We start from the raw sequence: 22,997 nt of genomic DNA, 5'->3' as shown, positions 1-22,997 counted from the left end.
GGAGGAGACCCCGGGGGGCAGAGGGACCCAGAGACAGAAGGAAAGGCGCAGGAGGTGGAGCAAGGCATGGGTATTAAGTTGGTGTGCAGGAGGCGGAGACTCAGACGGGTCTTCGTCGGTCTAGCGTAGAAAACGTAGAGCTGCACGCTGCAGTTCGGAAATGAAACCTGTAACTCAATAAAGACTCTTATAAAGTGAACGCTGGCTAGCGTGGTCCTATGTGAGCTTGGATCTGGAAGCAGCTCTGACAACCAATAATAAAAACAAGTTGATTAAAATACAATTTAAAAGATTAAGATACAACATTAAAACAATTAGGGAGCAATCTCTTCATAGGAGGAGAAAGGAAAAAGAAAGAGGGGGAGGGAATCAAACTGATTCTGAGCCAAAGGCCAGGTGGAACAACTCTGTCTTACAGGCCCTGCAGAAACAGATCAGATCCCGCAGGGCCCTGGTCTCAAGAGACAGAGCATTCCACCAGGCCGGAGCCAGTGTTGAGAAGGCCCTGGCTCTGGTTGAGGCTAATCTGACTTCCTTAGGGCCTGGGACCTCTAGGGTGTTGCTATATATGGACCTTAAGGTCCTCCGTGGGGCATACCAGGAGAGGCGGTCCCGTAGGTACGAGGGTCCTAGGCCGTGAAGGGCTTTAAAAGTCAAAACCAGCACCTTAAATCTGACCCTGTACTCTACCGGGAGCCAATGCAGCTGGAAAAGCACTGGATGAATATGCTCCCATGGCAGAGACCCCGTGAGGAGCCTCGCTGCAGCATTCTGCACCCGTTGGAGTTTCTGGGACAGCTTCAAGGGCAGCCCTGCGTAGAGCAAATTACGGTAGTCAAGCCTGGAGGTGACCATCGCATGGATCACTGTGGCCAGGTACCTGTAGGCACCTACCAAAAGCATATTGGTAGCAAATATATACAGACTGTCATGGTCAAGGCATGCTTAGAGTCCAACAAGAGCCCAAGACTCTCTCTCTGCTTCTCTCACCGCAAGACACAAGCAAGAGACTCACAACAAGTTGCAACAAGTTACACAGAACCATTTATATCAGTACTTCCTGTCACACTGCGCATATCCAAAAAACGGTTCCCACAGAAAAGGTCCTTGCATAGACAAAACAATCTCAGCCTTTTGCTGCTTCTTGAAACTTCTTCTCTGTTCTTCCCTGTTTCAGGAACAAATGATTCTCTCACACACAGAACATCCAATAGGTATGACACTCAGAATTCTTCGGCTCAGATTTTGATCTGCGAAGGCAAATAATTTGAAGGCTTTAAAAGTTTCTCTCTTGTTTGATTGGGAGTTTACCATCCCTCAGAGTTGATCTCTTAGACTGGCTCTAAAGAACTTCTCTGTCATCTCTAATTATGTGCCTGAGTATAACTTGGGATGTGCAGTTTGGCTGTCAGATGTCTTAAAAGACACATATAGGTTCTGCCACTTAGACTCAATCATTTTAGCTTTTCCTTTATATTGCCCTGGCATCATCTTTCTGCCCCCCCCCGGCAGTGTTGCCACAGGCGAGAGACTCACACATGTCAGAGAGCCAAGGCCCTCTGGACGAGATACAAGACTCCTCATATTCTTGTACACACATATATGAGAAGTCAGTGAAACGAGCTTATCCAGCGATATGCCAGCACAGAGAAGAAAGGCTGCATTTCTCACCTCCCTTTTCAAGTGTGAAGAACAAAGTATGGTTGCCACTACACAAGGCTGTCCTCGTCTTGTTTGTCCATTGTCCATCTTCTACAGTCCACCTCTTTGCATGAAACTATCACTGTGGGAGGTTCCCTCCAGTGTGACAATGTCTACACTATGACAGGGTCACGTCAAACAATACGTTGCAGTAGATCTTAGGATGGAGAACCTGTGGTCTTCCAGATGTGGGACTCCATCTTCCTTCAGCTCCAGCCAGCATGACCAACGGTCAGGCATGATGGGAGTGGGCAGTGTGACAACATCTGGACAACACAGGCTCCCCACTGCTATCTTAGGGGTAAAACTAAGATCTAGATATTTTCGAGAGGGAATGAGACACAGAGCTGTGCTGTCATTTTTGGCAGCAGACCCATGTCTAGATCTTCTTAAATAGCCATCTAAGAGTATTTTCACATAACCTATGTTTAGCTTTAAACTCACCTGCAGGGGAATTTGCTCAGGCCAAATGGGATTTTACCTCGGGTTGGAACAAGCTATCAGTATTTCTGCTGAATTACTTTTACATACTGTAGAAACAAAGAACAGAATGGAATCCTAATTTTTATGCTGTGTTCTGTTAGAAACCACACAAAAGCTTTCTATTTACACTTAACAGCAAGGGATTGTTTGTGGCAAAGAGTCTATAGGGATCTTTTTAAAAAAGAAAGAAGGAAAGAAACCCTTCCCATTACCTCTACATTTCAGTTCTCCTAATATGGCAAACACATTTTGCAAACTATAGCCATATTTTTTGGATCAAAAGGAAAATCATATATGCCGCCGCATTGAAAAAAGGGATTAAATAATAAGGCCCATCCAGAGAAGTCTCTCATTTTTATGCATTTCTGTATTTTCTGGTTTTGTTAATCAGAAGCAGATGAACTTCTCTTCGCAAGAGTGTTACTGACATGGCTCGTATCAAGAAGTATGATGTTTCCAGCCATATATCCAACTTAAAGAGGAATAGTTACATTTGAATAAGCAACAAAACATGTGGATGTTTGTCTGAATTGAAATGAACTTATGAACCCTAGAATTCACGAGCCAGTCCTAATCATAGCCAAACATCGCCAACATCTGCTTTTTCATCTTGGCCAATTTATACTGAAAATCCTAGAATCTCATCATCCCAGCTTCAGGAAGAGAGAAAATGGCAGAACGGGAACTGGATATGCAAAGCTTTCTGCAATTTATTCTCTTATCTTCCTTAACCTCTCAGAAGGGGGGGCGGGTAAATAGTTGTGGTGCGAATTAGCAGCAGCCTTGTCATTCTCTCACATGTGGGTGTTCTAAGGAATCATTCAAATGAAATACAAGTACAAACTCACCCAGTGTTGGCCTCAGACCCAGCACTCACCACCACTTAGGGCCCCCCACCCAGTGGGTGCTCTTCCTCAGCCACCAGCCTACACCCTTTCGCCCTTCCTCCCTTGCAGGTAGTCTTGCTCAGTGGCAACACTCTGTTGCAACTGCATGATCCTCTCTGTTCCTGCAATACATGTTACTAAGTCTACTTGTATTGTATTGTATTGTATTGTATTGTATTGTATTGTATTGTATTGTATTGTATTGTATTGTATTGTATTGTATTGTATTGTGTCAGGGAACTGCCATCGGAGGCACAGGAGGTGGAAGGGCTCACAGAGGTTAGGAGAGACTCAGCAGCTGAAGAGGGAACCAGCAGGGGGAGAGGAGGAGCTCTGAGGGAAAGTGAGCAGGAGGGATGGCTCAGAGACACATCCAGCGAAAACAGTGGGGAGGTTTCAGGACCTCCTGTAGGGACACCTACTCCTCGCCGGAAACTGTCACGCCGAGAGTCCAGGAGACGTGTTTCCGTTAAGGAGCTTTTATGTTCGAAGAGATTCCGAAAGCAACCACTGTCGGAATCTGCCAGCGACTGACGGAGCCATGTTTAAGGGGCTCCGTTACAGACAGAGGTTTGCGGACTTGAACAAACTCTGAGGGACTTGGCTTTTACGCACAAGCAGCTCATCATCCCATCACATATTGTATTGTATTGTATTGTATTGTATTGTATTGTATTTGCTTGTCTCCTACTACAAAAATTTTCTCAAGTTGACTTAGAATTTTGTCCCTCCCAAGCTGTCATTCATGAGCGGAGATCCAAGAAGTTCTCAGGACACTTCTACTTTTTCTTAGAGTTAAGTCCTTGTTTAATGCCCTGGGAACCTACCAGTTGAAGGACTAATCTCTCTCTCTCTCTCTCTCTCTGTGTGTGTGTGTGTGTGTGTGTGTGCGTGCGCGCTTTAGACAGCAGTATTTGGCTCTGCCACTAACAAAATAAAAGATCTCAAATTGACTCACAAGGCCTTCCTTCACCCCCCCCCCCAGGTATTTTGGTAGTGAAAACAGAGTCCCTTGGCCCCAGTCTATGCCTTTTCCCTTTGGCTGTACAAACAGCAATCCAAATAATCAGAGGCTGCATATCAACTGTGTGCCTAGGAGCAATTTCTCCTTACGAAGTCTAAGCTTAGGTTCAGTACGGAAAGTACCAAAGGGGTAGCGCTGTGACTCTGTTGCAGCAAAAACAACAAAGACTCTTGGGGCTCCTTAAGCTTATGCCACAACAGATTTGTTAGCATTTTAAGGTGCCACAAGATCTGTTCATTAAAAACAAAACAAAAAACTATGTTAGCCTTTTCACGTTTGTAGATGCAGATCATTCTACAAAATCAGTTGAAACTCTATGCTATTATTTCCTGTTTCTATTTAAATAAAAACATGGTTGGAAACTGCTGTTGATGTTGAATGGTTTCTTTAAATGTAAAGGTTCATCATTGTTCCACTCCATGTGTATGTCTTTAAGGGGCCGGAGCAAGGGCCAGAGCAAGATAACGAGACCCAGCTTTACAGCTGTGAAACGTAGCAGGTGCTGCTGAGTTGTATTTGATTAAGGCGTGTCAGCATTTGGGTAGAGTATATAAGGAGCAGCACCTAGCTCTCCCATTACCCTGGGGGATGGGTTGGTGGTTGGGTCTGGTTTGTTGATGTATTTAGTGTAAATGGAGTTTTTGTTTTTCTTATTAAAACCTTCTTTAAGTACTTTTTGAGTCCTTTCTTTTTAATGCATGATCTCCCCAGCAAGCTCTCTGCAGCGTTACTATACTGCAAAAGCCAACATCTTTGGTTATGGGCCCAGCTGCTGAGTGGATGACTGCATATTTTTGGACTCTGAGAAAGGTTTGAAAACTCCTTCTCCTGTTAGCATAGTTTTTGTGGGTCTGGAAGATATCCAGAATGCTTGACCGGGTTCCTGAAGCTGAGAAGGCTCTGGTCTTCCCACAGCTAACAGATGAGAACTATAGTTTATGGTCTTTTCGGGTGGAGGCGCTTTTGACCTCTAGAGAAGTATGGACCTATGTAACTGATGACCCTCCTGACCCTGTGACTAATGCTTGGTCGAAAGGAGATGCAAAAGCCAGGGCAATAATTAATTTGGCAGTCAGCGACCAGCAAGTAGTCTATATAAGAAATAAGAAAACTGCCAAAGAAATGTGGGACAGTCTTGCAGCAGTGCATGTTAGAAAAGAGTCAGCGTCTGCATTGACGTCTTTCAAGCAGTTGTACCAGACGAAGTTGCAGCCTGGTGGTGATTTGGCAGCACACTTGAGACGTCTGGAGGCAATACGCGGCGAATTAATTCGAAGGGACATGGAGGTACCTGATATTCAGTATGTTTTTATCATCCTGTGTTCCCTTAATGAGGACTTTGATGGTATAGCTAGCCAGATATCTGCCGTTCCACCAGCACAATTAACTGTGGAAGGGGTAACGGCAAGATTAATGGGCGAGTTGGATAGAAGGGAGGCTTGTGCCATAAGCACTCCTGTTTCCAGAAGGAATGAGGAACACCATATGCAAACTTGTGGTGATACAACTGCATTTAAAGCTGCAAAGCGTTGTTGGTTCTGCAATAAGCAAGGACATTTTGCAAAGGACTGCAGATCCAAAAGAAAGCAAAGTACTCCCAAGCCTGTTTCTGTTCGTCAGTCACGGCCGTCAGCCCAGCAGCCGGCATCGTATAGTAGGGACAGAAACGAGCCGCGAGCTTATCACGCTCGGACTACAGATCGTAAAAGAGTTAAAGGTGCCAAGTGGAAGTCTTTTGTTATTGACTCAGGAGCATCGCAGCACGTCTGCAATGATCGAAGCTTGTTTATTTCTTTCGAAGAGGAAATTGGTAATATACATTTAGCCAATTCACAAGTCCTGCAGTCGCTTGGCAGAGGTACTGTTAAACTTGACTCTTTAAACATTACAATAGCGAACTGCATTTACTGCCCGTCAGTGGACAATTTATTATCAGTAAGGTGTTTTGCTCGTCAAGGCATAACTGTGAGTTTCTTAAAGTCTATGTGTGAGTTTTTCGAGGGGAACAAGCATCTATTGTATGCCCGGGAATCTGATGGTTTATATAGACTGTATTTTCACACCTACTCACAATCGCCTATAAATTGCAGAGCAGCACAGTCAAGCCAGGGGTTGAGGAATGTAAGGCCACATTCTGGGTGTGTCCACGAGGCGCACAGAATTCTGGGACACCTGAATTTTGCTGATGTAATTAAGACAAAGAGTATTGTCAATGGCCTCAACTTAAAACCATGCAAATTCTTTATGCAATGTCTATCCTGTTGCAAGAATAAGATTAAGGTTGCACGCAAGGGTAGGTGCTCAGATAGGAAAGTAACTGAGCCATTTGAGCGTGTACATTGTGATTTAGTTGGGCCACTCCCACCATCATTAGGAGGTTCGAAGTACTGGCTTACCCTGATAGACCAGTATAGTAGATATTGTTGGACTTATGCAATAGCTGAGAAGTCCCAAGCATTTGAGAAGTACTAGGTTTTTTGCAACTGGGTAAAAACACACTTTAACAAACCTATTAAGAACCTGTTTTCTGACCGGGGCGGGGAATTTGTTTCTGAGGATTTTGAGAAATTCCTGGAAGCGCAGGGGACTACTCATGAGTTATCTTGCCCCCGAAGTCCCTGGCAAAATGGGCTTGTTGAAGTTGTGCAGCGTGACTTGCAGGCAGGGGTTAAAACTTATCTGCACGATGCTAATCTGCCCAAAGCATTTTGGGCTGAAGCACTCAATGCCTTTTGTTATGTTAGAAATCGCAGTTATCATTCTGGTTTAGATGTCACCCCCTATGAGAAGCTGTTTAAAAAACGCCCTAATCTGAAATACCTACGCATTTGGGGTTCAGATGTAATTATGCATTATCCTGCTAAGCAGAAATTGGGTGAGCGTAGTGTCCAGGGAAAATTAATGGGCTACCAGCAGGGAGCGTACAGAATTTACATACCAGCAACTGGTAAATTTCATATTACCAGAAGCATGATACAAACTGTAAATTGGAATGGGGTTGCTGTTTTCCAAGATGCTAACGGTATAGATGATACTGAGGAAGAAGAGGAAGCAGCAGCAGCAGGAGGAGAAAATGGTGATTCTGAATTAATGGGGAAAGACAAAAAGCCTGTTGAATCTGATAATTTGTTTGATTTAAAGTCACAGGCACCCGAGGGGAGGTTAGATTCTCTTGAGTTTTCTGACCGTGAGCTTAGCCTACAGGCACCTCTTCAGTCTGACAATGATGATTTACAACCTAAAACTAGTAGTTCACTTAGTCCCATTAAGTCTGAGGAGTCTGACTCTCCTTCCGGACTGAGACGTTCAGATAGAAAGAGGCAGAAGCCACAACGTTTCGCAGATGAACATTTTAATACTGTGTATGCCAATAAGGTAGTTTTTGAGCCAAAAAGCTACAATGATGTTCAGAATTTACCTAAGCACCAAGCTGTAAATTGGTATAAAGCTATGAACTCTGAGATAGCTTCTTTAAAAGAGCATAACACTTGGTCTCTTGTACCACAAACCCTAGATATGAGACTTATTGATTCAAAATGGGTTTATAGAGTTAAAATGAATGACAAAAATGAAGTTGTAAGGTACAAGGCAAGACTAGTTGCTAGGGGCTTCCAACAAATTCCAGGAGAAGATTATGATTTGTGTTATTCACCAAGTGTAAGATATGAAACAGTTAAGCTTTTGTTAAAAGATGCATCAATTTGTGGAAAAGCCCACTATGCAATGTTTCTCTGCTCTTAAGAGAGTGGTAATGTACCTTAAACATACCAAACATTATAGGTTGCAGTTTACATCAAGTATTGACAAAGGTTACACATGAAAAACATGTACAAAGTATGCTTTGTGTTTTTGTTCCACAATGATGAACCGCAGGGGAAATGTTGAATGGTTTCTTTAAATGTAAAGGTTCATCATTGTTCCACTCCATGTGTATGTCTTTAAGGGGCCGGAGCAAGGGCCAGAGCAAGATAACGAGACCCAGCTTTACAGCTGTGAAACGTAGCAGGTGCTGCTGAGTTGTATTTGATTAAGGCGTGTCAGCATTTGGGTAGAGTATATAAGGAGCAGCACCTAGCTCTCCCATTATCCTGGGGGATGGGTTGGTGGTTGGGTCTGGTTTGTTGATGTATTTAGTGTAAATGGAGTTTTTGTTTTTCTTATTAAAACCTTCTTTAAGTACTTTTTGAGTCCTTTCTTTTTAATGCATGATCTCCCCAGCAAGCTCTCTGCAGCGTTACTATACTGCAAAAGCCAACAGTTGAGGCTTATAAGTGTGGAAGCAATTGCCTTGTGATGGAGAGATCTGGTCCCTGTTGCTGCCAGGGAAGTGTTACATTTATGAATGACCACAATAGCCACAAATAAAGAGGAACCTGGGGATTTGGGGACATTTTGCATGGAGTCTGTGATACAGGATTCAAAGGGTTTTTGTTGTTGTTGTTTGCCCAAGATGGACATACAAAAGAAGCATGTTTTTAAAAGTGGACAAATAACATTGAGCTGACTCTTCTCCCTTCTTTCTGCTCTTTGATGGAATTTCCATTTCCTTAGTTTCCTCAGTGTTGAATAGCAGAAGGTTCATTGGGTTCTTATGACTAATTTCCTCAAAAACTACACTATGCCTATTAATGCAGAAGCCAGTTTTGGCATGTAGTTGTGACGAAAAAGGATGAAAAATAAACATGTATTACTTTGGAGCACTTTCGGAACACAAACTACTCTTTGTTTGGTATTTGGCTGTAGGTAATGCAAACTCAGCAGTCCCAATGTGACAGCAAATTTAGCCAAAGACCGAAGTTAAAAACAACAACACTGGAAGTCGAGTTTTGTTTTGTTTCTAGGATGCGCTTCGGACCCATGTGCTAGAATCCCCAGGTGCTCTACTGTGTCCAGACAGGGAATTCAAGTACAAACTACGCATTCTGCTTAATGCACCAGGTACAAATATGTCTCATTTTTGTTAAATTGCCGCTCTGTGTGTATGTGCATGTGTGTCCAATTATTATTAGGATTTCAGGGCACAGGGAGAGGTTTTTTTCCATCCTAGCCCAGCCACATACCCCTCCCCCTGATTATCGCCCCCTGAATGGCTACGAAGCTTATTCAAAAAAGTTCCCATTGGCACCAATGGGAACATTTTTCTAAACTTTGCAGTCATGTCGGTGGGGCTGGGGGCACAATTTTGAGTGGCGGCAGTTTGTGGCTTTAGTTACTTTACCAAAACCACTATGCATGAGCATGCTGTGTACTTTCATTTCATTTCATTTGTTTTTATTACAGCGCAACAAGACAAGAACCCACCGACAGCATACGAATCAATATGGCTAACTTGACCCAACAACCCCTCCCCCCCACACACAAACAAAACTCACTGCAGTCAACTGAAAGTAACTAACCATGCCCTGCCCCCCCCAAAAAAAATCACTCTCACTTAAATATTCCAAACTCTATACCTGCTAACATCAGCCAAAAAACATCCCTCTTCAGCCAGGTCTTTGGCTGATGACATCTGGTACCCTTTTAAATATATTGTGGGGAGAGGGAGGGTTTGGGTACTTTTTTATTATGTATTTTGGGTGGGGGGTTAATATCTTGTATCTTTGTGTTGTGAACTGTCCTGGGATCTGCAAATTTAATAAATAATCATGATAAGCTGTGTGAAGTTGTTGGGAGAAGGCCCTACAGGACTTGGAGAATAGTGTCATTAGTACATTGATGACATCCCAACTCTGTTTCTCAGTTACATCCGAGCCAAGCAAATTGGCTCTCAAATAAGGCAGCCATTGGCTGCGATGTCATTTCAGTGCTTGCAACCACACCTGGAATACTGTGTACAATTCTGGCTGCCTCACCTCCCAAAGGACACTGCAGAGCTAGAAAAGGTACAGAACAGGGCAAGGAAAATGATCAAGGGCATGGAGCATCTCTTGCATGAGGAAGTTGCAACATTTGAGATTTTGTGTTGGAATCCTCGCAGCCAAGACCCAAGTCTGGGGCAAGTGCTCTTTGGTGAGCAAACCCCAGCAAAGGGGTTATTATCACCTTCCCTATCAGAAGCAAGGAGCAGGTAGTGATATATCCTTAACTATTGTCAAGGAAGATAGATGTCCAAGAGATCTAGGGCGTTGAATGCATTATATTGTTTGCTGGTTTTAAACATTTCTGGGCTACCTTTCCAAAACACTCAAATCAGTTTACATAAAATATGTAATCCAATTCTAATGACCTTAAAACAAACTCATATAAGTTAATAACCTGAAGAAAAAAATCTACTAGCCTGCTGGGGTTGGCAGGCAAGGGATGGAGAGAGCTGGTGCAAAGGCAAGAACTTCCTTCCTCTAGCAGCTCACCTGGTTTCTACATTTAGGTGAGGGGAGAGACACTCACTCGCATGCAATTGCTTTCCACCAGTGGCTACTGTGGGTGTGCTTAAATACAAGGCTGAATTACAACAAACCCAAAGTAAAATCACAGAAATAACACGAGGAATGCTCCCTCCCTGTCCTAGATTGATGTGAGATGCCACTGATTTTTGCCATCTGCTAAATAAGTGACAAACCTGTTAAACCAGAGAATTTGGATCGTACCAATTTAGCACTACAGGCATCCTTTGCTTACCGTACTAATTGTACTTTCCTTGCTGTTATTGAATAGTCGGAAATGTTCCCCCTTCAGAGTAAAAAACTAAGAAACCCAAATATTGCTAACCTAAAAAAAAAAAAAAAGAAAAAGGAAGAGGCAGCAGGGAGAAAAAGTGTTCTAAACAAACAAAATGTTGATCTGCCTTTTATTAATTTCATTTTTTATCTTCTTGTATACAGACGTTTGACAGCTATGACATTCATGGGCAATGCATTTGAAAAAGAAGACATAAATATTCAGAGACATATTAGAATGCTGTTCAATGTAAGCACCTGTCTACTTAGTGTTGACAGAAAATCATTTACTTTGCTTTATGCATGTTCTCTCTGGAGACCACTGAGGTCCTATTTTATTTAAAGAGCTGGTCCCAACATCGCTGCTTCCACTCGAAAATGCAATATATGCAGCTAATTATATTTATTGAGGAAACAATTTTGGTTTATATTTTCAATAATCCTTAAACAATTTTGTCAATTCCTTACCTCAGGATTGGCTTCTCCCTGGGTATCAGAAGGCACGTGACCTCATGATGTCTTTATTTATGACATCACAAAAGAGGCAATGAAGTCTATGATATCATAAACGTAGCAGAACCAGCAACGATGCATCACTTTAGGCAGCAACATTTACTTACAGAGCAATCTTATATTCTGTGTGTGTAACTCTGAGTTCAATGGGGCTTACTTGCAGGGAAGACTGGATAAGGTTACAGCCTCACTCACAGAATCACTTTATTTATGTTTATCAAATGTTACTGCCACTTGCATTAAGCACACAGGGTTTCTTGTCCTAAAACCAAGAAGTAAAAGAGACAAAAGGTTTCTCATTCAAGAATTGGAGACATTTGTAATCTATTTCTTCAATCAGATTTCGGTTTGAGAATGCAAACTCTATAAATTTACTGAACTCTAGTTTACTTTACTCTAGTTCAGTAAATTGGCTAAATTTTACAAGTTGCTGCACAAGCAAATCAGCATGTAGGTTTAAACCAGTAGTTCCCTAACTCCTTCCCCTTCCTCAGACCACTTGAAAATGCTGGGGGTCCTGGTAGACCACTTCATTTCCTCCCCCCCCCCCCGCCTGTCATAGCAATTATAATGCACTGTGCTAGGTGCTATATGATTTTTAAATTATATTTTGACAGAAATGCTGTATGAAGTTCGTGGAGCTCTGGTAGTCCATGGACCACAACTTGGGAACACCTGGATTAAACACAAATATTGCTGCACCAGCATGCGTTACAACTTGGGGCATCAGAAACCGACCCAGAGCATTGAACCTGTGCAAAAGCGCAAATTAAGTGTGCATATCCTCCAACATTTATCCAATGAAAATAGGGGCATCCCATTCCATGATGATAATTTTACTATTTATACCCCACACATCTGACTAGGTTGCCCCAGCCACTCTGGGCAGCTGCCAACATGTATAAAAACATAATAAAACATTAAACATTAAAAAGAAACCTCCCCTATACAGGATTGCCTTCAGACAGCTCAGGGGTTGGATAACTCCATACCCTCCAACATTTCTCCAGTGAAAATAGGGCCATTCTTAGGAAATGAGGCACATTTCAAGGATCAAATCTGAATCCAGGATGGCTTCGCTAAATCAGGGACATCCCTGGAAAATAGGGATACTTGGAGGGTTTGAGTATGTTTCCAGATATTGTGCACATAATTTGTGCTTATGAATATTACAAAGGGTCATTCAGATATAGTTGGCAACACTTATTCATTCATTCATTCATCAGATCTTTCCTGATGAGGATAAATCCAAATAAAATTGAGGATAGGGGAATATGTATTTTGATGACAATGATGTTGCACGGACACTGCAGAGAGAGAGAGAGAGAGAGCCCAGACCTTGCACACATGAGGGGCAACTGTCACACATTAAACACCCATCTAGTAGCGCCCTAAGCCCGCCAATCCTGCAACAGCACCTGTTGTCAGATCATAGAATCATAGAGTTGGAAGAGACCACAAGGGCCATCGAGTCCAACCCCCTGCCAAGCAGGAAACACCATCAGAGCACTCCTGACATATGGTTGTCAAGCCTCTGCTTAAAGACCTCCAAAGAAGGAGACTCCACCACACTCCTTGGCAGCAAATTCCACTGTCGAACACCTCTTACTGTCAGGAAGTTCTTCCTAATGTTTAGGTGGAATCTTCTTTCTTGTAGTTTGGATCCATTGCATAGCAGCAGCAGTGCCTGATTATTATATGTGGTATAAAACCTGATTGAAGTGGTTGATGGACAGGACTGGAGAAAACCCACGATTCACTCTAAAGGCCCTATTCATGTCTACTCGGAATTAAGCTCCATTGGTTCAATGGGACTTTCATGTTCGTGTGCATAACTTTGGTGCATAACTCTGGTATGTCAGCATAACAGAAATACAGCATAAAACAGAAATATGAAAGCACAAATTTAAAACTAATAATAAAAGAAACTGCAAGAAAGAATGGCTTCTCAGTTAAAATTCCATTTAAAAAGCAAAGTCCTCAAAATTCTTGTTTTCCTGAAAATTAAAAAGGAACAGAACAGGCAAGCTATACTAAGAAGGGAGTTTTACATTGGGGGACCCATGCCTGAAAATGTCCTATACCCCTCCACCTTCTTATGGTCACCAATATCAGGCCCTCCAAGGTTCCCCATTTTCCAGGGACAGTCCCAGATTTACAGAAGAAATCCTGCTTTCTGATTTGATTCCAGAATGTCTCACTTTTCCTTTGAACGTCCCTATTTTCATCAGACAAATGTTGGAGGGTATGAAATACAACTTCAGATCAGGGGTGGAGCAAGGCAAGCATAAAATTGCCAGTCAAGTTTTTCTGAAACCTAAGGAACAAAATCTCCACCATAACAGTAAAATAAAGGTAAAGGTAAAGGACCCCTGACAGTTAAGTCCAGTCACGAATGACTCTGGGGTTGCGGCGCTCATCTTGCTTTACTGGCCAAGGGAGCCGACGTTTGTCCGCAGACAGTTTTTCTGGGTCATGTGGCCAGTATGACTATGCTGCTTCTGGTGAAACCAGAGCAGTGCACGGAAACGCCATTTACCTTCCCTGGAGCGGTACCTATTTATCTACTTGCACTTTGACGTGTTTTTGAACTGCTAGGTTGGCAGGAGCTGGGACTGAACAATGGGAGCTCACCCCGTCACGGGGAATCGAACTGCCGACTTTCTGGTCGGCAAGCCCAAGGCTCAGTGGTTTACACCACAGCGCCACCCACGTCCAAACAGTAGAATACAACAACAATAATAACCAACAGTTTGCTGCCCTTTTGTGACACTCAACACCAGTCGCCTGAAGCAGCTGCCTCACTCTAGCTAACAGTTGGGCCAGCCCTGGCTCCAGAATCCTTGGTCATCAATATGTTATTGGACTGCAGCTCCCATCAGCCCCAACCAAAATGTTCAGGAATGATGGGAGCTACAGTCCAGCAATGTCTGGAGATGCATTGCTTCCACACCCCTGCTATTGACAAAGATGGTATCCGGAATAAGGCCTCATCTGATGTTCTGGTAATTAAATTCATAGAATTGTAGAACTGTAGAGTTGGAAAGGACAACAACGATCATCTAGCCTAACTCCTTGCAATACAGGAATCTTTTGCCCAATGTGGGGATCAAACCCATGACCTTAAAATTTAATGTTGCCAGCAGTCTTGTCCCAGTGGCTATTCTTGGGACATCACCTTAGATATACTGACACGAACAAACGCACTCTCTGTTGACACCATTTCTGCTATAGGAAAAGGCACAAGGAGCCAAACCACAGCTAGACGCAGAAATGACTGTCCACAGCGAAATATGGACTAAGCAGCACGTGGAAGCAATGTGCCCTGGCCTGCTTTAAGCAAAAATTATAATTAATTCAGATTGTGCATACAGTACATGCTTAGTAAATGAGATTAATTCTGCGGCGTGTACTCATGCTTGCTTTCTGAAAGCAAGCTTCTGGCTGCACTGTTCTGAAAGGAACTGCATGACCCCCAAAGTGTAAATTTGATACCACGCCTTGTCGTCTTTGTGAAGAGCCCTGGTTTCCACCGGATTAACACCGAGGCCAGAAAGAACTCCTTAATGCCAGACTCACACAGGTCAGAATAGCAAACATATCAGATTATCAAAAATATAATCAGAAGCAAGCTAAAGAGAACAGAAACTAATTTGAAGTGAGCACGAGTGTTATGATATTTTAATACATTTTATGTTACCTGACAGACATGTAATGATGTTAACTAAGACCTGATGATGTAGCAATTGGGGGGGAGCAGGAAGGAGAGGCTTGGAACGCAGAGGAAAATCATTAGTTTTCAAACTGCAAAACCTTACAATGCTGCCACCTGTAGGGAAAATGCTGCAAGGACAGCGATGTATATTTCGGTCATGCATCCTTCACTGACACACAAAAGCACAGAACGGCATTGACTTCACAGATGCAGGTGCTTGCTGGTAAACAGTTAATTCATCAGGTGAACTAAGAGAAGCGCCTGTTTTGGTCTTGTGTCTTTGACTCTCATCTATAATTTAATTAGGATCATGAAATAGCAGTCCATAGAAATTATGAGCTGTATGATTCCAGATCACACATCGATCTCTTTGTCCAATTAAGCAGATTCTTTCTATAGAAAATTGCCCCCATCACTGATGCAATCTCCCCCTTTCTTTCCCTTCCTCTTCTCTCCCCAGAGAACATAATTGGCATTGGAGCATAAGATGCCTAGTCTCATGCAGATGATTTAAGATACACAAACTTTTGTGCTTCAGATGGTTGTGGCTGGGAAAGTGGGTGTTACTGCATGTAGAAGAGGGAGCAAAGCTTTCTTCCCATGCGGAGATCCTCCTTTCGGAAAGCCCCAATCTGCCTGGGCAGGAGCCAGTGCTGCTGCAACCCTGTCAGGCCAGCAAAGAGGAGGGCAAGGCAGGGAGCAGATTCTACCACTAAGGCATCAAGAGCTTAAATAGCCAAGAGGCAGTAAGTAGGGGAAGGAAGGAAACTGGGCTTCTGGAGAAGAAAAGAGGGGAACAGAGGCTGCAGGGAACCCCTCCTCTCTTGGATCCTATACTGAATGTCACCAGAGAGAAACCAGGCACTGATGGGCAAGGTAAATTTTCTGAGAAGGAACATTGCTGTTGCTCTAATAGCTCATGGGACATTGGGACTGTACTGCCTAAGGAAGGGAGTGCAAGACTGGCAGCCTGAGCCTCTACCTACAACTAAAGCGCAATAAATCTGGAATTTCCACAATTCACCTGCCCTGTCTTCAACTGGGGCTCACCGTTGAGTGCATTCTCAATGGAAGCCATGGATCATGGGGCATTCAATGTGCCACTCCCCCAAGGCAGCTTCACACACAGCCTCCCACTATGGGTTTGTAGTAGGTATTTTAAAAAAGAGACGACAAGGAGAATAGCCCTGCCCAGTCCCAGCTTTGAAGCCATTTCTGCCTTAAGGAAAGAGTAGACAAAGCTGCGTAGGTTTGTATGTGTTTATTTCTCGCCTTCCACACATGCATCTCAAGGAGAGGTATAATAAAAACAGCTGATGTGTTGTTGTTTTTTTAAAAAAACATAAATTGGATACCCAAGGCACAGAACCATTTGTCCAGCAGGGAAAACCTCTCGGAAGAAAAATGTCACAATTGTAGCTGGGTGGGGGGAGAAGGAACAGCCTAGTCACAAGAGAAGAGGATCCAAGCACAGGAATTCTCTCACTTAAGCAACCTCTTCCATAACTGTATTATTTTAATGCACTCCTATCTCTAGGCTTCCCCCAGACTAGACTATTAACTTCACGTGTGAGTGTTCCGTGTATCTGAAAAGCAGAGCACCAGGCAAGGTTATTAGTCACTCTGTTGTCCATCCTGCATGGATGAAATGACACAAGATAATATCTGGGCGACCATTTGCAACGTTATCCATTAGAACGATCAGTGAGTCCATTTGCTTGCATTTCCACATAAGGGTGCACGAAACATGTTCTGAAACCAGCACAAAGCCCCAAGGAAGGTAGAATACGTGGGTAGGGTATATCATCTACCTGGCCAGAGTCTAGAGAGCCAGTGTGGGGTACTGGTTAAGAGCGGTGGACTTGTAATCTGGTGAACTGGGTTCGCTTCCCCGCTCCTCCACATGCAGCTGCAGGGTGACCTTGAGCTAGTCACACTTCTCTGAAGTATCTCAGCCTCTCTCACCTCACAGAGTGTTTGTTGTGGGGGTGGAAGGGAAAGGAGATTGAGACTCCTTAGGGTAGTGATAAAGCGAGATATCAAATCCAAACTACTCCTCCTCCTCTTCATCTTCTTGGGACTGAACCTGTCAGGCATCAGAGGACCCAACCCCCCACAGTAGGTTGCCAGGAAGGATAAGACAAGGAAAGTTCTTACCAGTGCTTTTTATTCATTAGTCACAGAGGCTTAGAATGCAGCCACTTGGAGGAATGGCGTTGCTCATGGTATGTGTCATCCCTTCTACGGTTGGCACTGAGGGCCCTTTGCTTCTGAGCCCTTTGCTCTCCTATTTTTAAGGCTTGCCAGGTTCTGGGAGATGGTGGGTCTGGAATGCTTTCTAGTGATAATGTGTCAGCCAGCTGCTCCGGCTCTGCCTCCTGCTCCTTTTCCCAACTTCCCCCCTCATCTTCCTCTGAGCTGTGATCTCCCTCAACCCCCTGTTGTAATTCTGAACTGTCTTCTTCTTCTCTGGAAGGGTCAGGCTGGGGAGGCGGTCTCCACCATTCCTCCTCTGCCCAGTCACTGACAGAGCCGTACTGAGGAGCTCTTTCCTCTTCACCGAACCAAGTTTCAAAATTGTTCATACATCAGGATTGGGCATGTCATGTCTTTGAGATTTAGCAGCATCTAATGAACTAGGAATGAGATGCTCTTCCTCCTGCTCAGCATCTCTCTCAGCAATAGCCCTCTCCAGGTATTATAAATCAATACATATGTAATAGGTGCAGGCCAGATAACGAGCCTCTTATGTTCATCCAGCATCCTATCTCAGCAGCCAACCAGATGCCTCTGCAAAGTCCACAACCGGAGCTTGAGTGCAACAGCACAATGCCCAGCAACTGATTCTTGGAGGCACAATGCCTTGTGATACTGGAGGCAATATGGCCACATACCCTCCAACATTTGTCCAATGAAAATAGGGACGTCCCATTCCATAATGATAATTTTACTATTTATAATCCACACATCTGACTAGGTTTCCCCAGCCACCCTGGGCAGCTTCCAACATATATAAAAACAGAATAAAACATTAAACATTTAAAAAAAACAAAACTTCCCTATACAGGATTGCCTTCAGATGGCTCAGGAGCCAGATAACTCCATACCCTCCAACATTTCTCCAATTAAAATAGGGACATCCTAAGGAAAAGTGGGACATTCCAAGATCAAATCAGAAACCAGGACTGCTTCCCTTAATCAGGGATGGCCTTGGAAAATAGGGGCACTTGGAGGGTCTGTAGCCATCAAGATTATAGCTTCCTTTTGCCTGGCCTGAATCTTCAGCTTCATTGGAAGACTCCGATTCTAGTACAGTGGTACCTCGGGTTAAGTACTTAATTCGTTCTGGAGGTCCGTACTTAACCGGAAACTGTTCTTAACCTGAAGCACCACTTTAGCTAATTGGGCCTCCTGCTGCCGCTGTGCCTCCAGAGCACGATTTCTGTTCTCATCCTGAAGCAAAGTTCTTAACCCGAGGTACTATTTCTGGGTTAGCGGAGTCTGTAATCTGAAGCGTATGTAACCTGAAGCATCTGTAACCCGAGGTACCACTGTCTTATAAGAAAAACTTCTGTCTGATCATTTTCTCTACACCATGCAAAGTTTATTCACCTCACTACAGAAGGTGCACATGGCTAGGCTGACATGTACTGAGCGTGGCTGGTCGCCATCACACTGAATCTATTTTAGCCAGTTCCCATGTGGCTGACGCAAAATTAAGACTCACCCTGACACCTACAGATGCTGTTTGCAGCAACTTCCATACTGGAGATGCAAATTAACTATCAGAGCCTAGTCCCTTTGCTAGTTTCCAGTTCCTTGCATGACCAAGGCACAGAACCAGCAACTGCCTTTCATGTATGATGCCAACTATAGGTAAAGGTAAAGGTACCCCTGCCCGAAGGCCAGTCGTGTCCGACTCTAGGGTTGTGCACTCATCTCACTCTAGAGGCCGGGAGCCGGCGCCATCCGAGGACACTTCCGGGTCATGTGGCCAGCGTGACAAAGCTGCTCTGGCAAGCCAGAGCCGCACACGGAAACGCCATTTACCTTCCTGCTATAAAGCGGTACCTATTTATCTACTTGCACTTAAGGGTGCTTTCGAACTGCTAGGTGGGCAGGAGCTGGGACCGAACGACGGGAGCTCACCCCGCCGCGGGGATTCGAACTGCCAACCATGCGATCGGCAAGCCCTAGGCACTGCGGTTTTACCCACAGCGCCACCCGCGTCCCAAACTATGCTCTCTGCTAAAGTCAGGATGCCGCGATGCCAACTATGCTCTCTGCTAAAGTCAGGATTTTATATTTTGACCTTGAGCTGTTATACTTGTCATTTTGAAGGTAATGCCACAATTTCCTTTTGTTAAAAGGAAATGGCAGCGATTATATCTAATGCTTTTGATTGTTATGTTGCTGTTTCCTCATATTCGCCCTTTCGAGAAATGTATTTGTTAAAAAATGCAAATGCTTTTCTTTGTAAATAATTCTGGCATTCTGCTTTCAGTGCAAACACAATGCTAACTGAATTTATAGCCATTTTATTTATTTATTTAAAAAGAAGAATACCAAGATAGGCAGCATTGTATTGTAATTTACTCTGACTTGCATTGTAGTTTACTCTGGGCTCTTGGGACAGGTTGAGTTCCAAATATAACATCCTTGGTCTTGCTGTAAAATGACCCACTTCTTCCCATAGAGGCCATTCTAAATATCTGTTACCTAGTGGAGAGTTGGAGAGGAAAGAGCAAACATCCTTATAACAGTATCACCATATCATATTTGCATATCCGCAGTGGTTATTTCATAGACCAGATGCACTTGCTGGTTGTGGCTAGTGGCAATGGGTATGTGAACAGTCATCTCTTGGCCATTTTGAGGCCAATGGAATACAAAGAAGGGCATCTCATTTGGATCGTAGACAACATGCATTGTTTATCAACTTGCTAGCCCTTTTAATATCTCAAGTTCTTTCAGTTCTTTCTGTCGGCTGTATGCACACTATGCACCAAACCATGACCTTATATTCCATGCTAATTAATTAAATTAATTAAAGGGGGGTTAAAAAGGTGAAGGTAAAGGACCCCTGACAGTTAAGTCCAGTCGTGAATGACTCTGGTGTTGCAGCACTCATCTCGCTTTACTGGTCGAAGGAGCCAACGTTTGTCCGCAGACAGTTTTTCTGGGTCATATGGCGAAATCACAGCAGCGCACAGCGCACCTTCCTGCCAGAGCGGTACCTATTTATCTACTTGCACTTTGACGTGCTTTCGAACTGCTAGGTTGGCAGGAGCTGCGACCGAGCAATGGGAGCTCACCCCGTTGCGGGGATTCGAACTGCCGACCTTCTGATTGGCAAGCCCTAGGCTCAGTGGTTTAGACCACAGCACCACCCGCATCCCAATATAAAGGGGGGGTTACAGATGGTTATAAGTTTAACAACTGTGGGATGATCCTGAGTATGGGTCTGCAGTTAGATGATGGAACTTTCACAACATTCTTACTTACCAGGGACTGGTCCCTGTTTTCTGGCCCCTCTCCCCTACTGAAATACTGGACAGCAGTGGCTGTCCAGTATTTCAGACAAAAGCTTTCCCCAGTCCTGTCTGGAAATGCCACTGAATTAACCTGGGATCTTTTGCATGCAAATAATTTGCTCCACTGCTTCATCTATGGTCTCTCTCCTAGGGCCACAGCTCAGAGGGAGAGTGCTTGCTTTGCATGCAAAATGTCCCCAATTCAATACCAGGCAACAGTGGGTTGCCAGTGCCCAGGACTGCGTGGAGGGGACATGGGGAGAGAGGAGAATGGGTGGAGTATACATGCGCATTCAACTGCCCAACGGCATTGGTGTCACCCAGGAGATCACAGCCACAGAAATAAGAAGAGTTGTTCCAATGTCTGGGGAGGTCACTTCCTGGTTCTCATGAAGAAGCCATTTTCAGTGGAGCCCAGTGACAGAAGCACACAGCTTGAGGCAGCACGGGTGTTGATATTTTGCACCCCTAATAATTTTGCAGCCGGGGCAACCACCCTTGTGCCCTCCCCCCACGCAATGCCATTGCCTGGTAAGCCACTCAAAACAATATCAGGTAGAAAGTCCTCTGCTTGAGAATGTGGAGACAACACTGAGCCAGAGGGATAAATAGTCTCACCCAGTATGAGGCAGCTTTCTACGTGTGATAGCAAGGGTCCAGGATATGATCCCTATTCTCAGCTGTGAAATATTTCAGATGGATAGGCAGACTTGTAGAGTCTTCAGGAACCACAGGGGACATCTAGTCCAACCACCCTGCAATACAGGAACCTTTCACCCAACGTGGGACTCAAACTTTAATTAGATGCTTTAATTAGATGCTACAAACTTTTGACCGAAATTCATATTATTTTATTACTGTGCAACACCCTGTAATACATTTGGCACATCACTTCTGTTCTTAAGTCTGATTTTCAGTGCCTATTGATCGTGGGAAAGTTCCAGCCCATGGTGACTCCCCTTCAGCATGCACCAAACATGTGCTATATCTATCTTTTAGTCCTCAATCATTGAACCATGCATAGAACCATTTCCAGTTGTGTAACAGAAGACACTAATACAATTTAGTGCACGGCAGGGATTGCACACGATCAGCACGTAATGAAGTAGGAGTGATTGGGAGACAACATGAATTTGTGGTTTTAAGAGAAGTGTTTTAAATGCAAGGGATAAGTCTATATAGTGTATTAAAAAGTGTAGGTGCTATGTTCTGCAAGTGTTTGTCTTTCCAGATTTATTATTTTGTCTAGTTTTCTAAAGCAGGGATCAGCCAAAGGTATCTAGTATATCCTTTGATTTAATGTATATATAATAGTTTACTATTGCCATCTACAGCCTAAAATACAGATAGTTCATGATGTAAAAAGTGATTTTTACTAAGTATCCATGCGTCAGGTACTTCTGGAGATACTGAAATGGTTATTTTTCTTGCATTTGTGCACAGATTTTTATAGGATTAACAATCCCTTTAAATACCAGTTAGATTTAGCCATAATAAGCACGCTGATGTAAATACAATAGGACATTCCTAAGGGGAATGCAATTTTTAAAAAGAATTTCCATATTTACTACAATAAATGTTATGCCAAGAATTTTTATAGCTAACAGAAACACAGAATATACTACACCCAAAGCTAGAAAACAGTTCCAGTACAAAGCATGTCTAATATATAGCCTCCCAAGTACACAGCCTATCCCTAGAAAAGTTGTAAATTAGGGTTGCAAATGAGGCCACAAACAAAATTTTGCTCAAGGCATGAATCATAAATTCAAACAATAATCATTTCGTATAGGAGGCTCAACTACTTTGTTTACTTATCATACCCTGTTTCCTAAACATGTAGATGAAAGTAGGTCAAGTAAATTTAGCATCTTTTTCTCATGAAATACGTTATGATATCGGGTGGCACTGCCTAATTTACAATTACACAAATCCTTTGAATATTAAATTGTGTTTTCACTGTGCTGTGTCATTACCCATATTGACATTTTACCTCACAATGATACAGTATCATAGAAAGCTGTGGAAACACGCATTTATAACAAAACAGCAGCCTGCAGCATAAAATTTGGAGGGGGTGGGGGATAGATATGAAAAGATTATTAAATGGTGGTGAATGATTATTTTTAAGCTAGTTATGAAGGGGTGAGAGGGATTTCTCCCCCCCCCCAGTAGAATAGAGTGTCTGTGTCTGTGTGTGTAGACATGCTCAGTAAGAGATGTGTGGGTGCATAACGGAACCTAGCTAAGGGCTCATTCACATTTCTGCTTGCCCCATGTTTCCTTCTCCTTGCCCCATGCTTTCTAGGCATGCGTCTGCTTTCCTGGGAAAACCCACTGTTTACTGCTGAATTGGAATGAACTGCAATTCACAGAAAACCTAATTAGCGTTAGTTAGCAATTCAGTGGTAAACAGTGAGTTTGCCCAGGGGAAATGGCAGGGCAAATTATAAACCTCTCAGACCCGTGCCTAGAAAGTGTAGG

General features: G+C 43.5%; 1 protein-coding gene across 5 annotated transcripts in view; it reads left to right on the top strand.

Moving 5' to 3' along the window:
* LOC309542481 (uncharacterized protein) overlaps positions 1–12,188 on the top strand; it is a 57,868-nt gene extending 45,680 nt beyond the window's left edge. The window contains exons 3-6 of one of the 5 annotated variants that reach the window (XR_014224247.1): positions 8,937–9,033; positions 9,957–10,104; positions 10,917–11,001; positions 11,882–12,188. Coding sequence is in view for 2 of the 5 variants with exons in the window: in XM_082241304.1 (XP_082097430.1) it covers positions 8,937–9,033; positions 9,900–10,030 (228 nt within the window). In the remaining 3 variants the exon portion in view is untranslated. Of the gene's footprint in view, positions 1–8,936; positions 9,034–9,375; positions 9,651–9,899; positions 10,875–10,916; positions 11,002–11,881 lie in introns of those variants that run through there. The other 4 variants (XR_014224248.1, XR_014224246.1, XM_082241304.1 and 1 more) reach the window with 4 other exon arrangements.
* The last annotated feature ends 10,809 nt before the right edge of the window (positions 12,189–22,997 follow it).

The sequence above is a fragment of the Podarcis vaucheri genome, assembly GCF_965113315.1.
Source record: "Podarcis vaucheri genome assembly, chromosome: 1".
Taxonomy (NCBI): domain Eukaryota; kingdom Metazoa; phylum Chordata; class Lepidosauria; order Squamata; family Lacertidae; genus Podarcis; species Podarcis vaucheri.
Note: the sequence above shows the minus strand (reverse complement) of the source record. Positions and strands in the feature narration are given on the sequence as shown.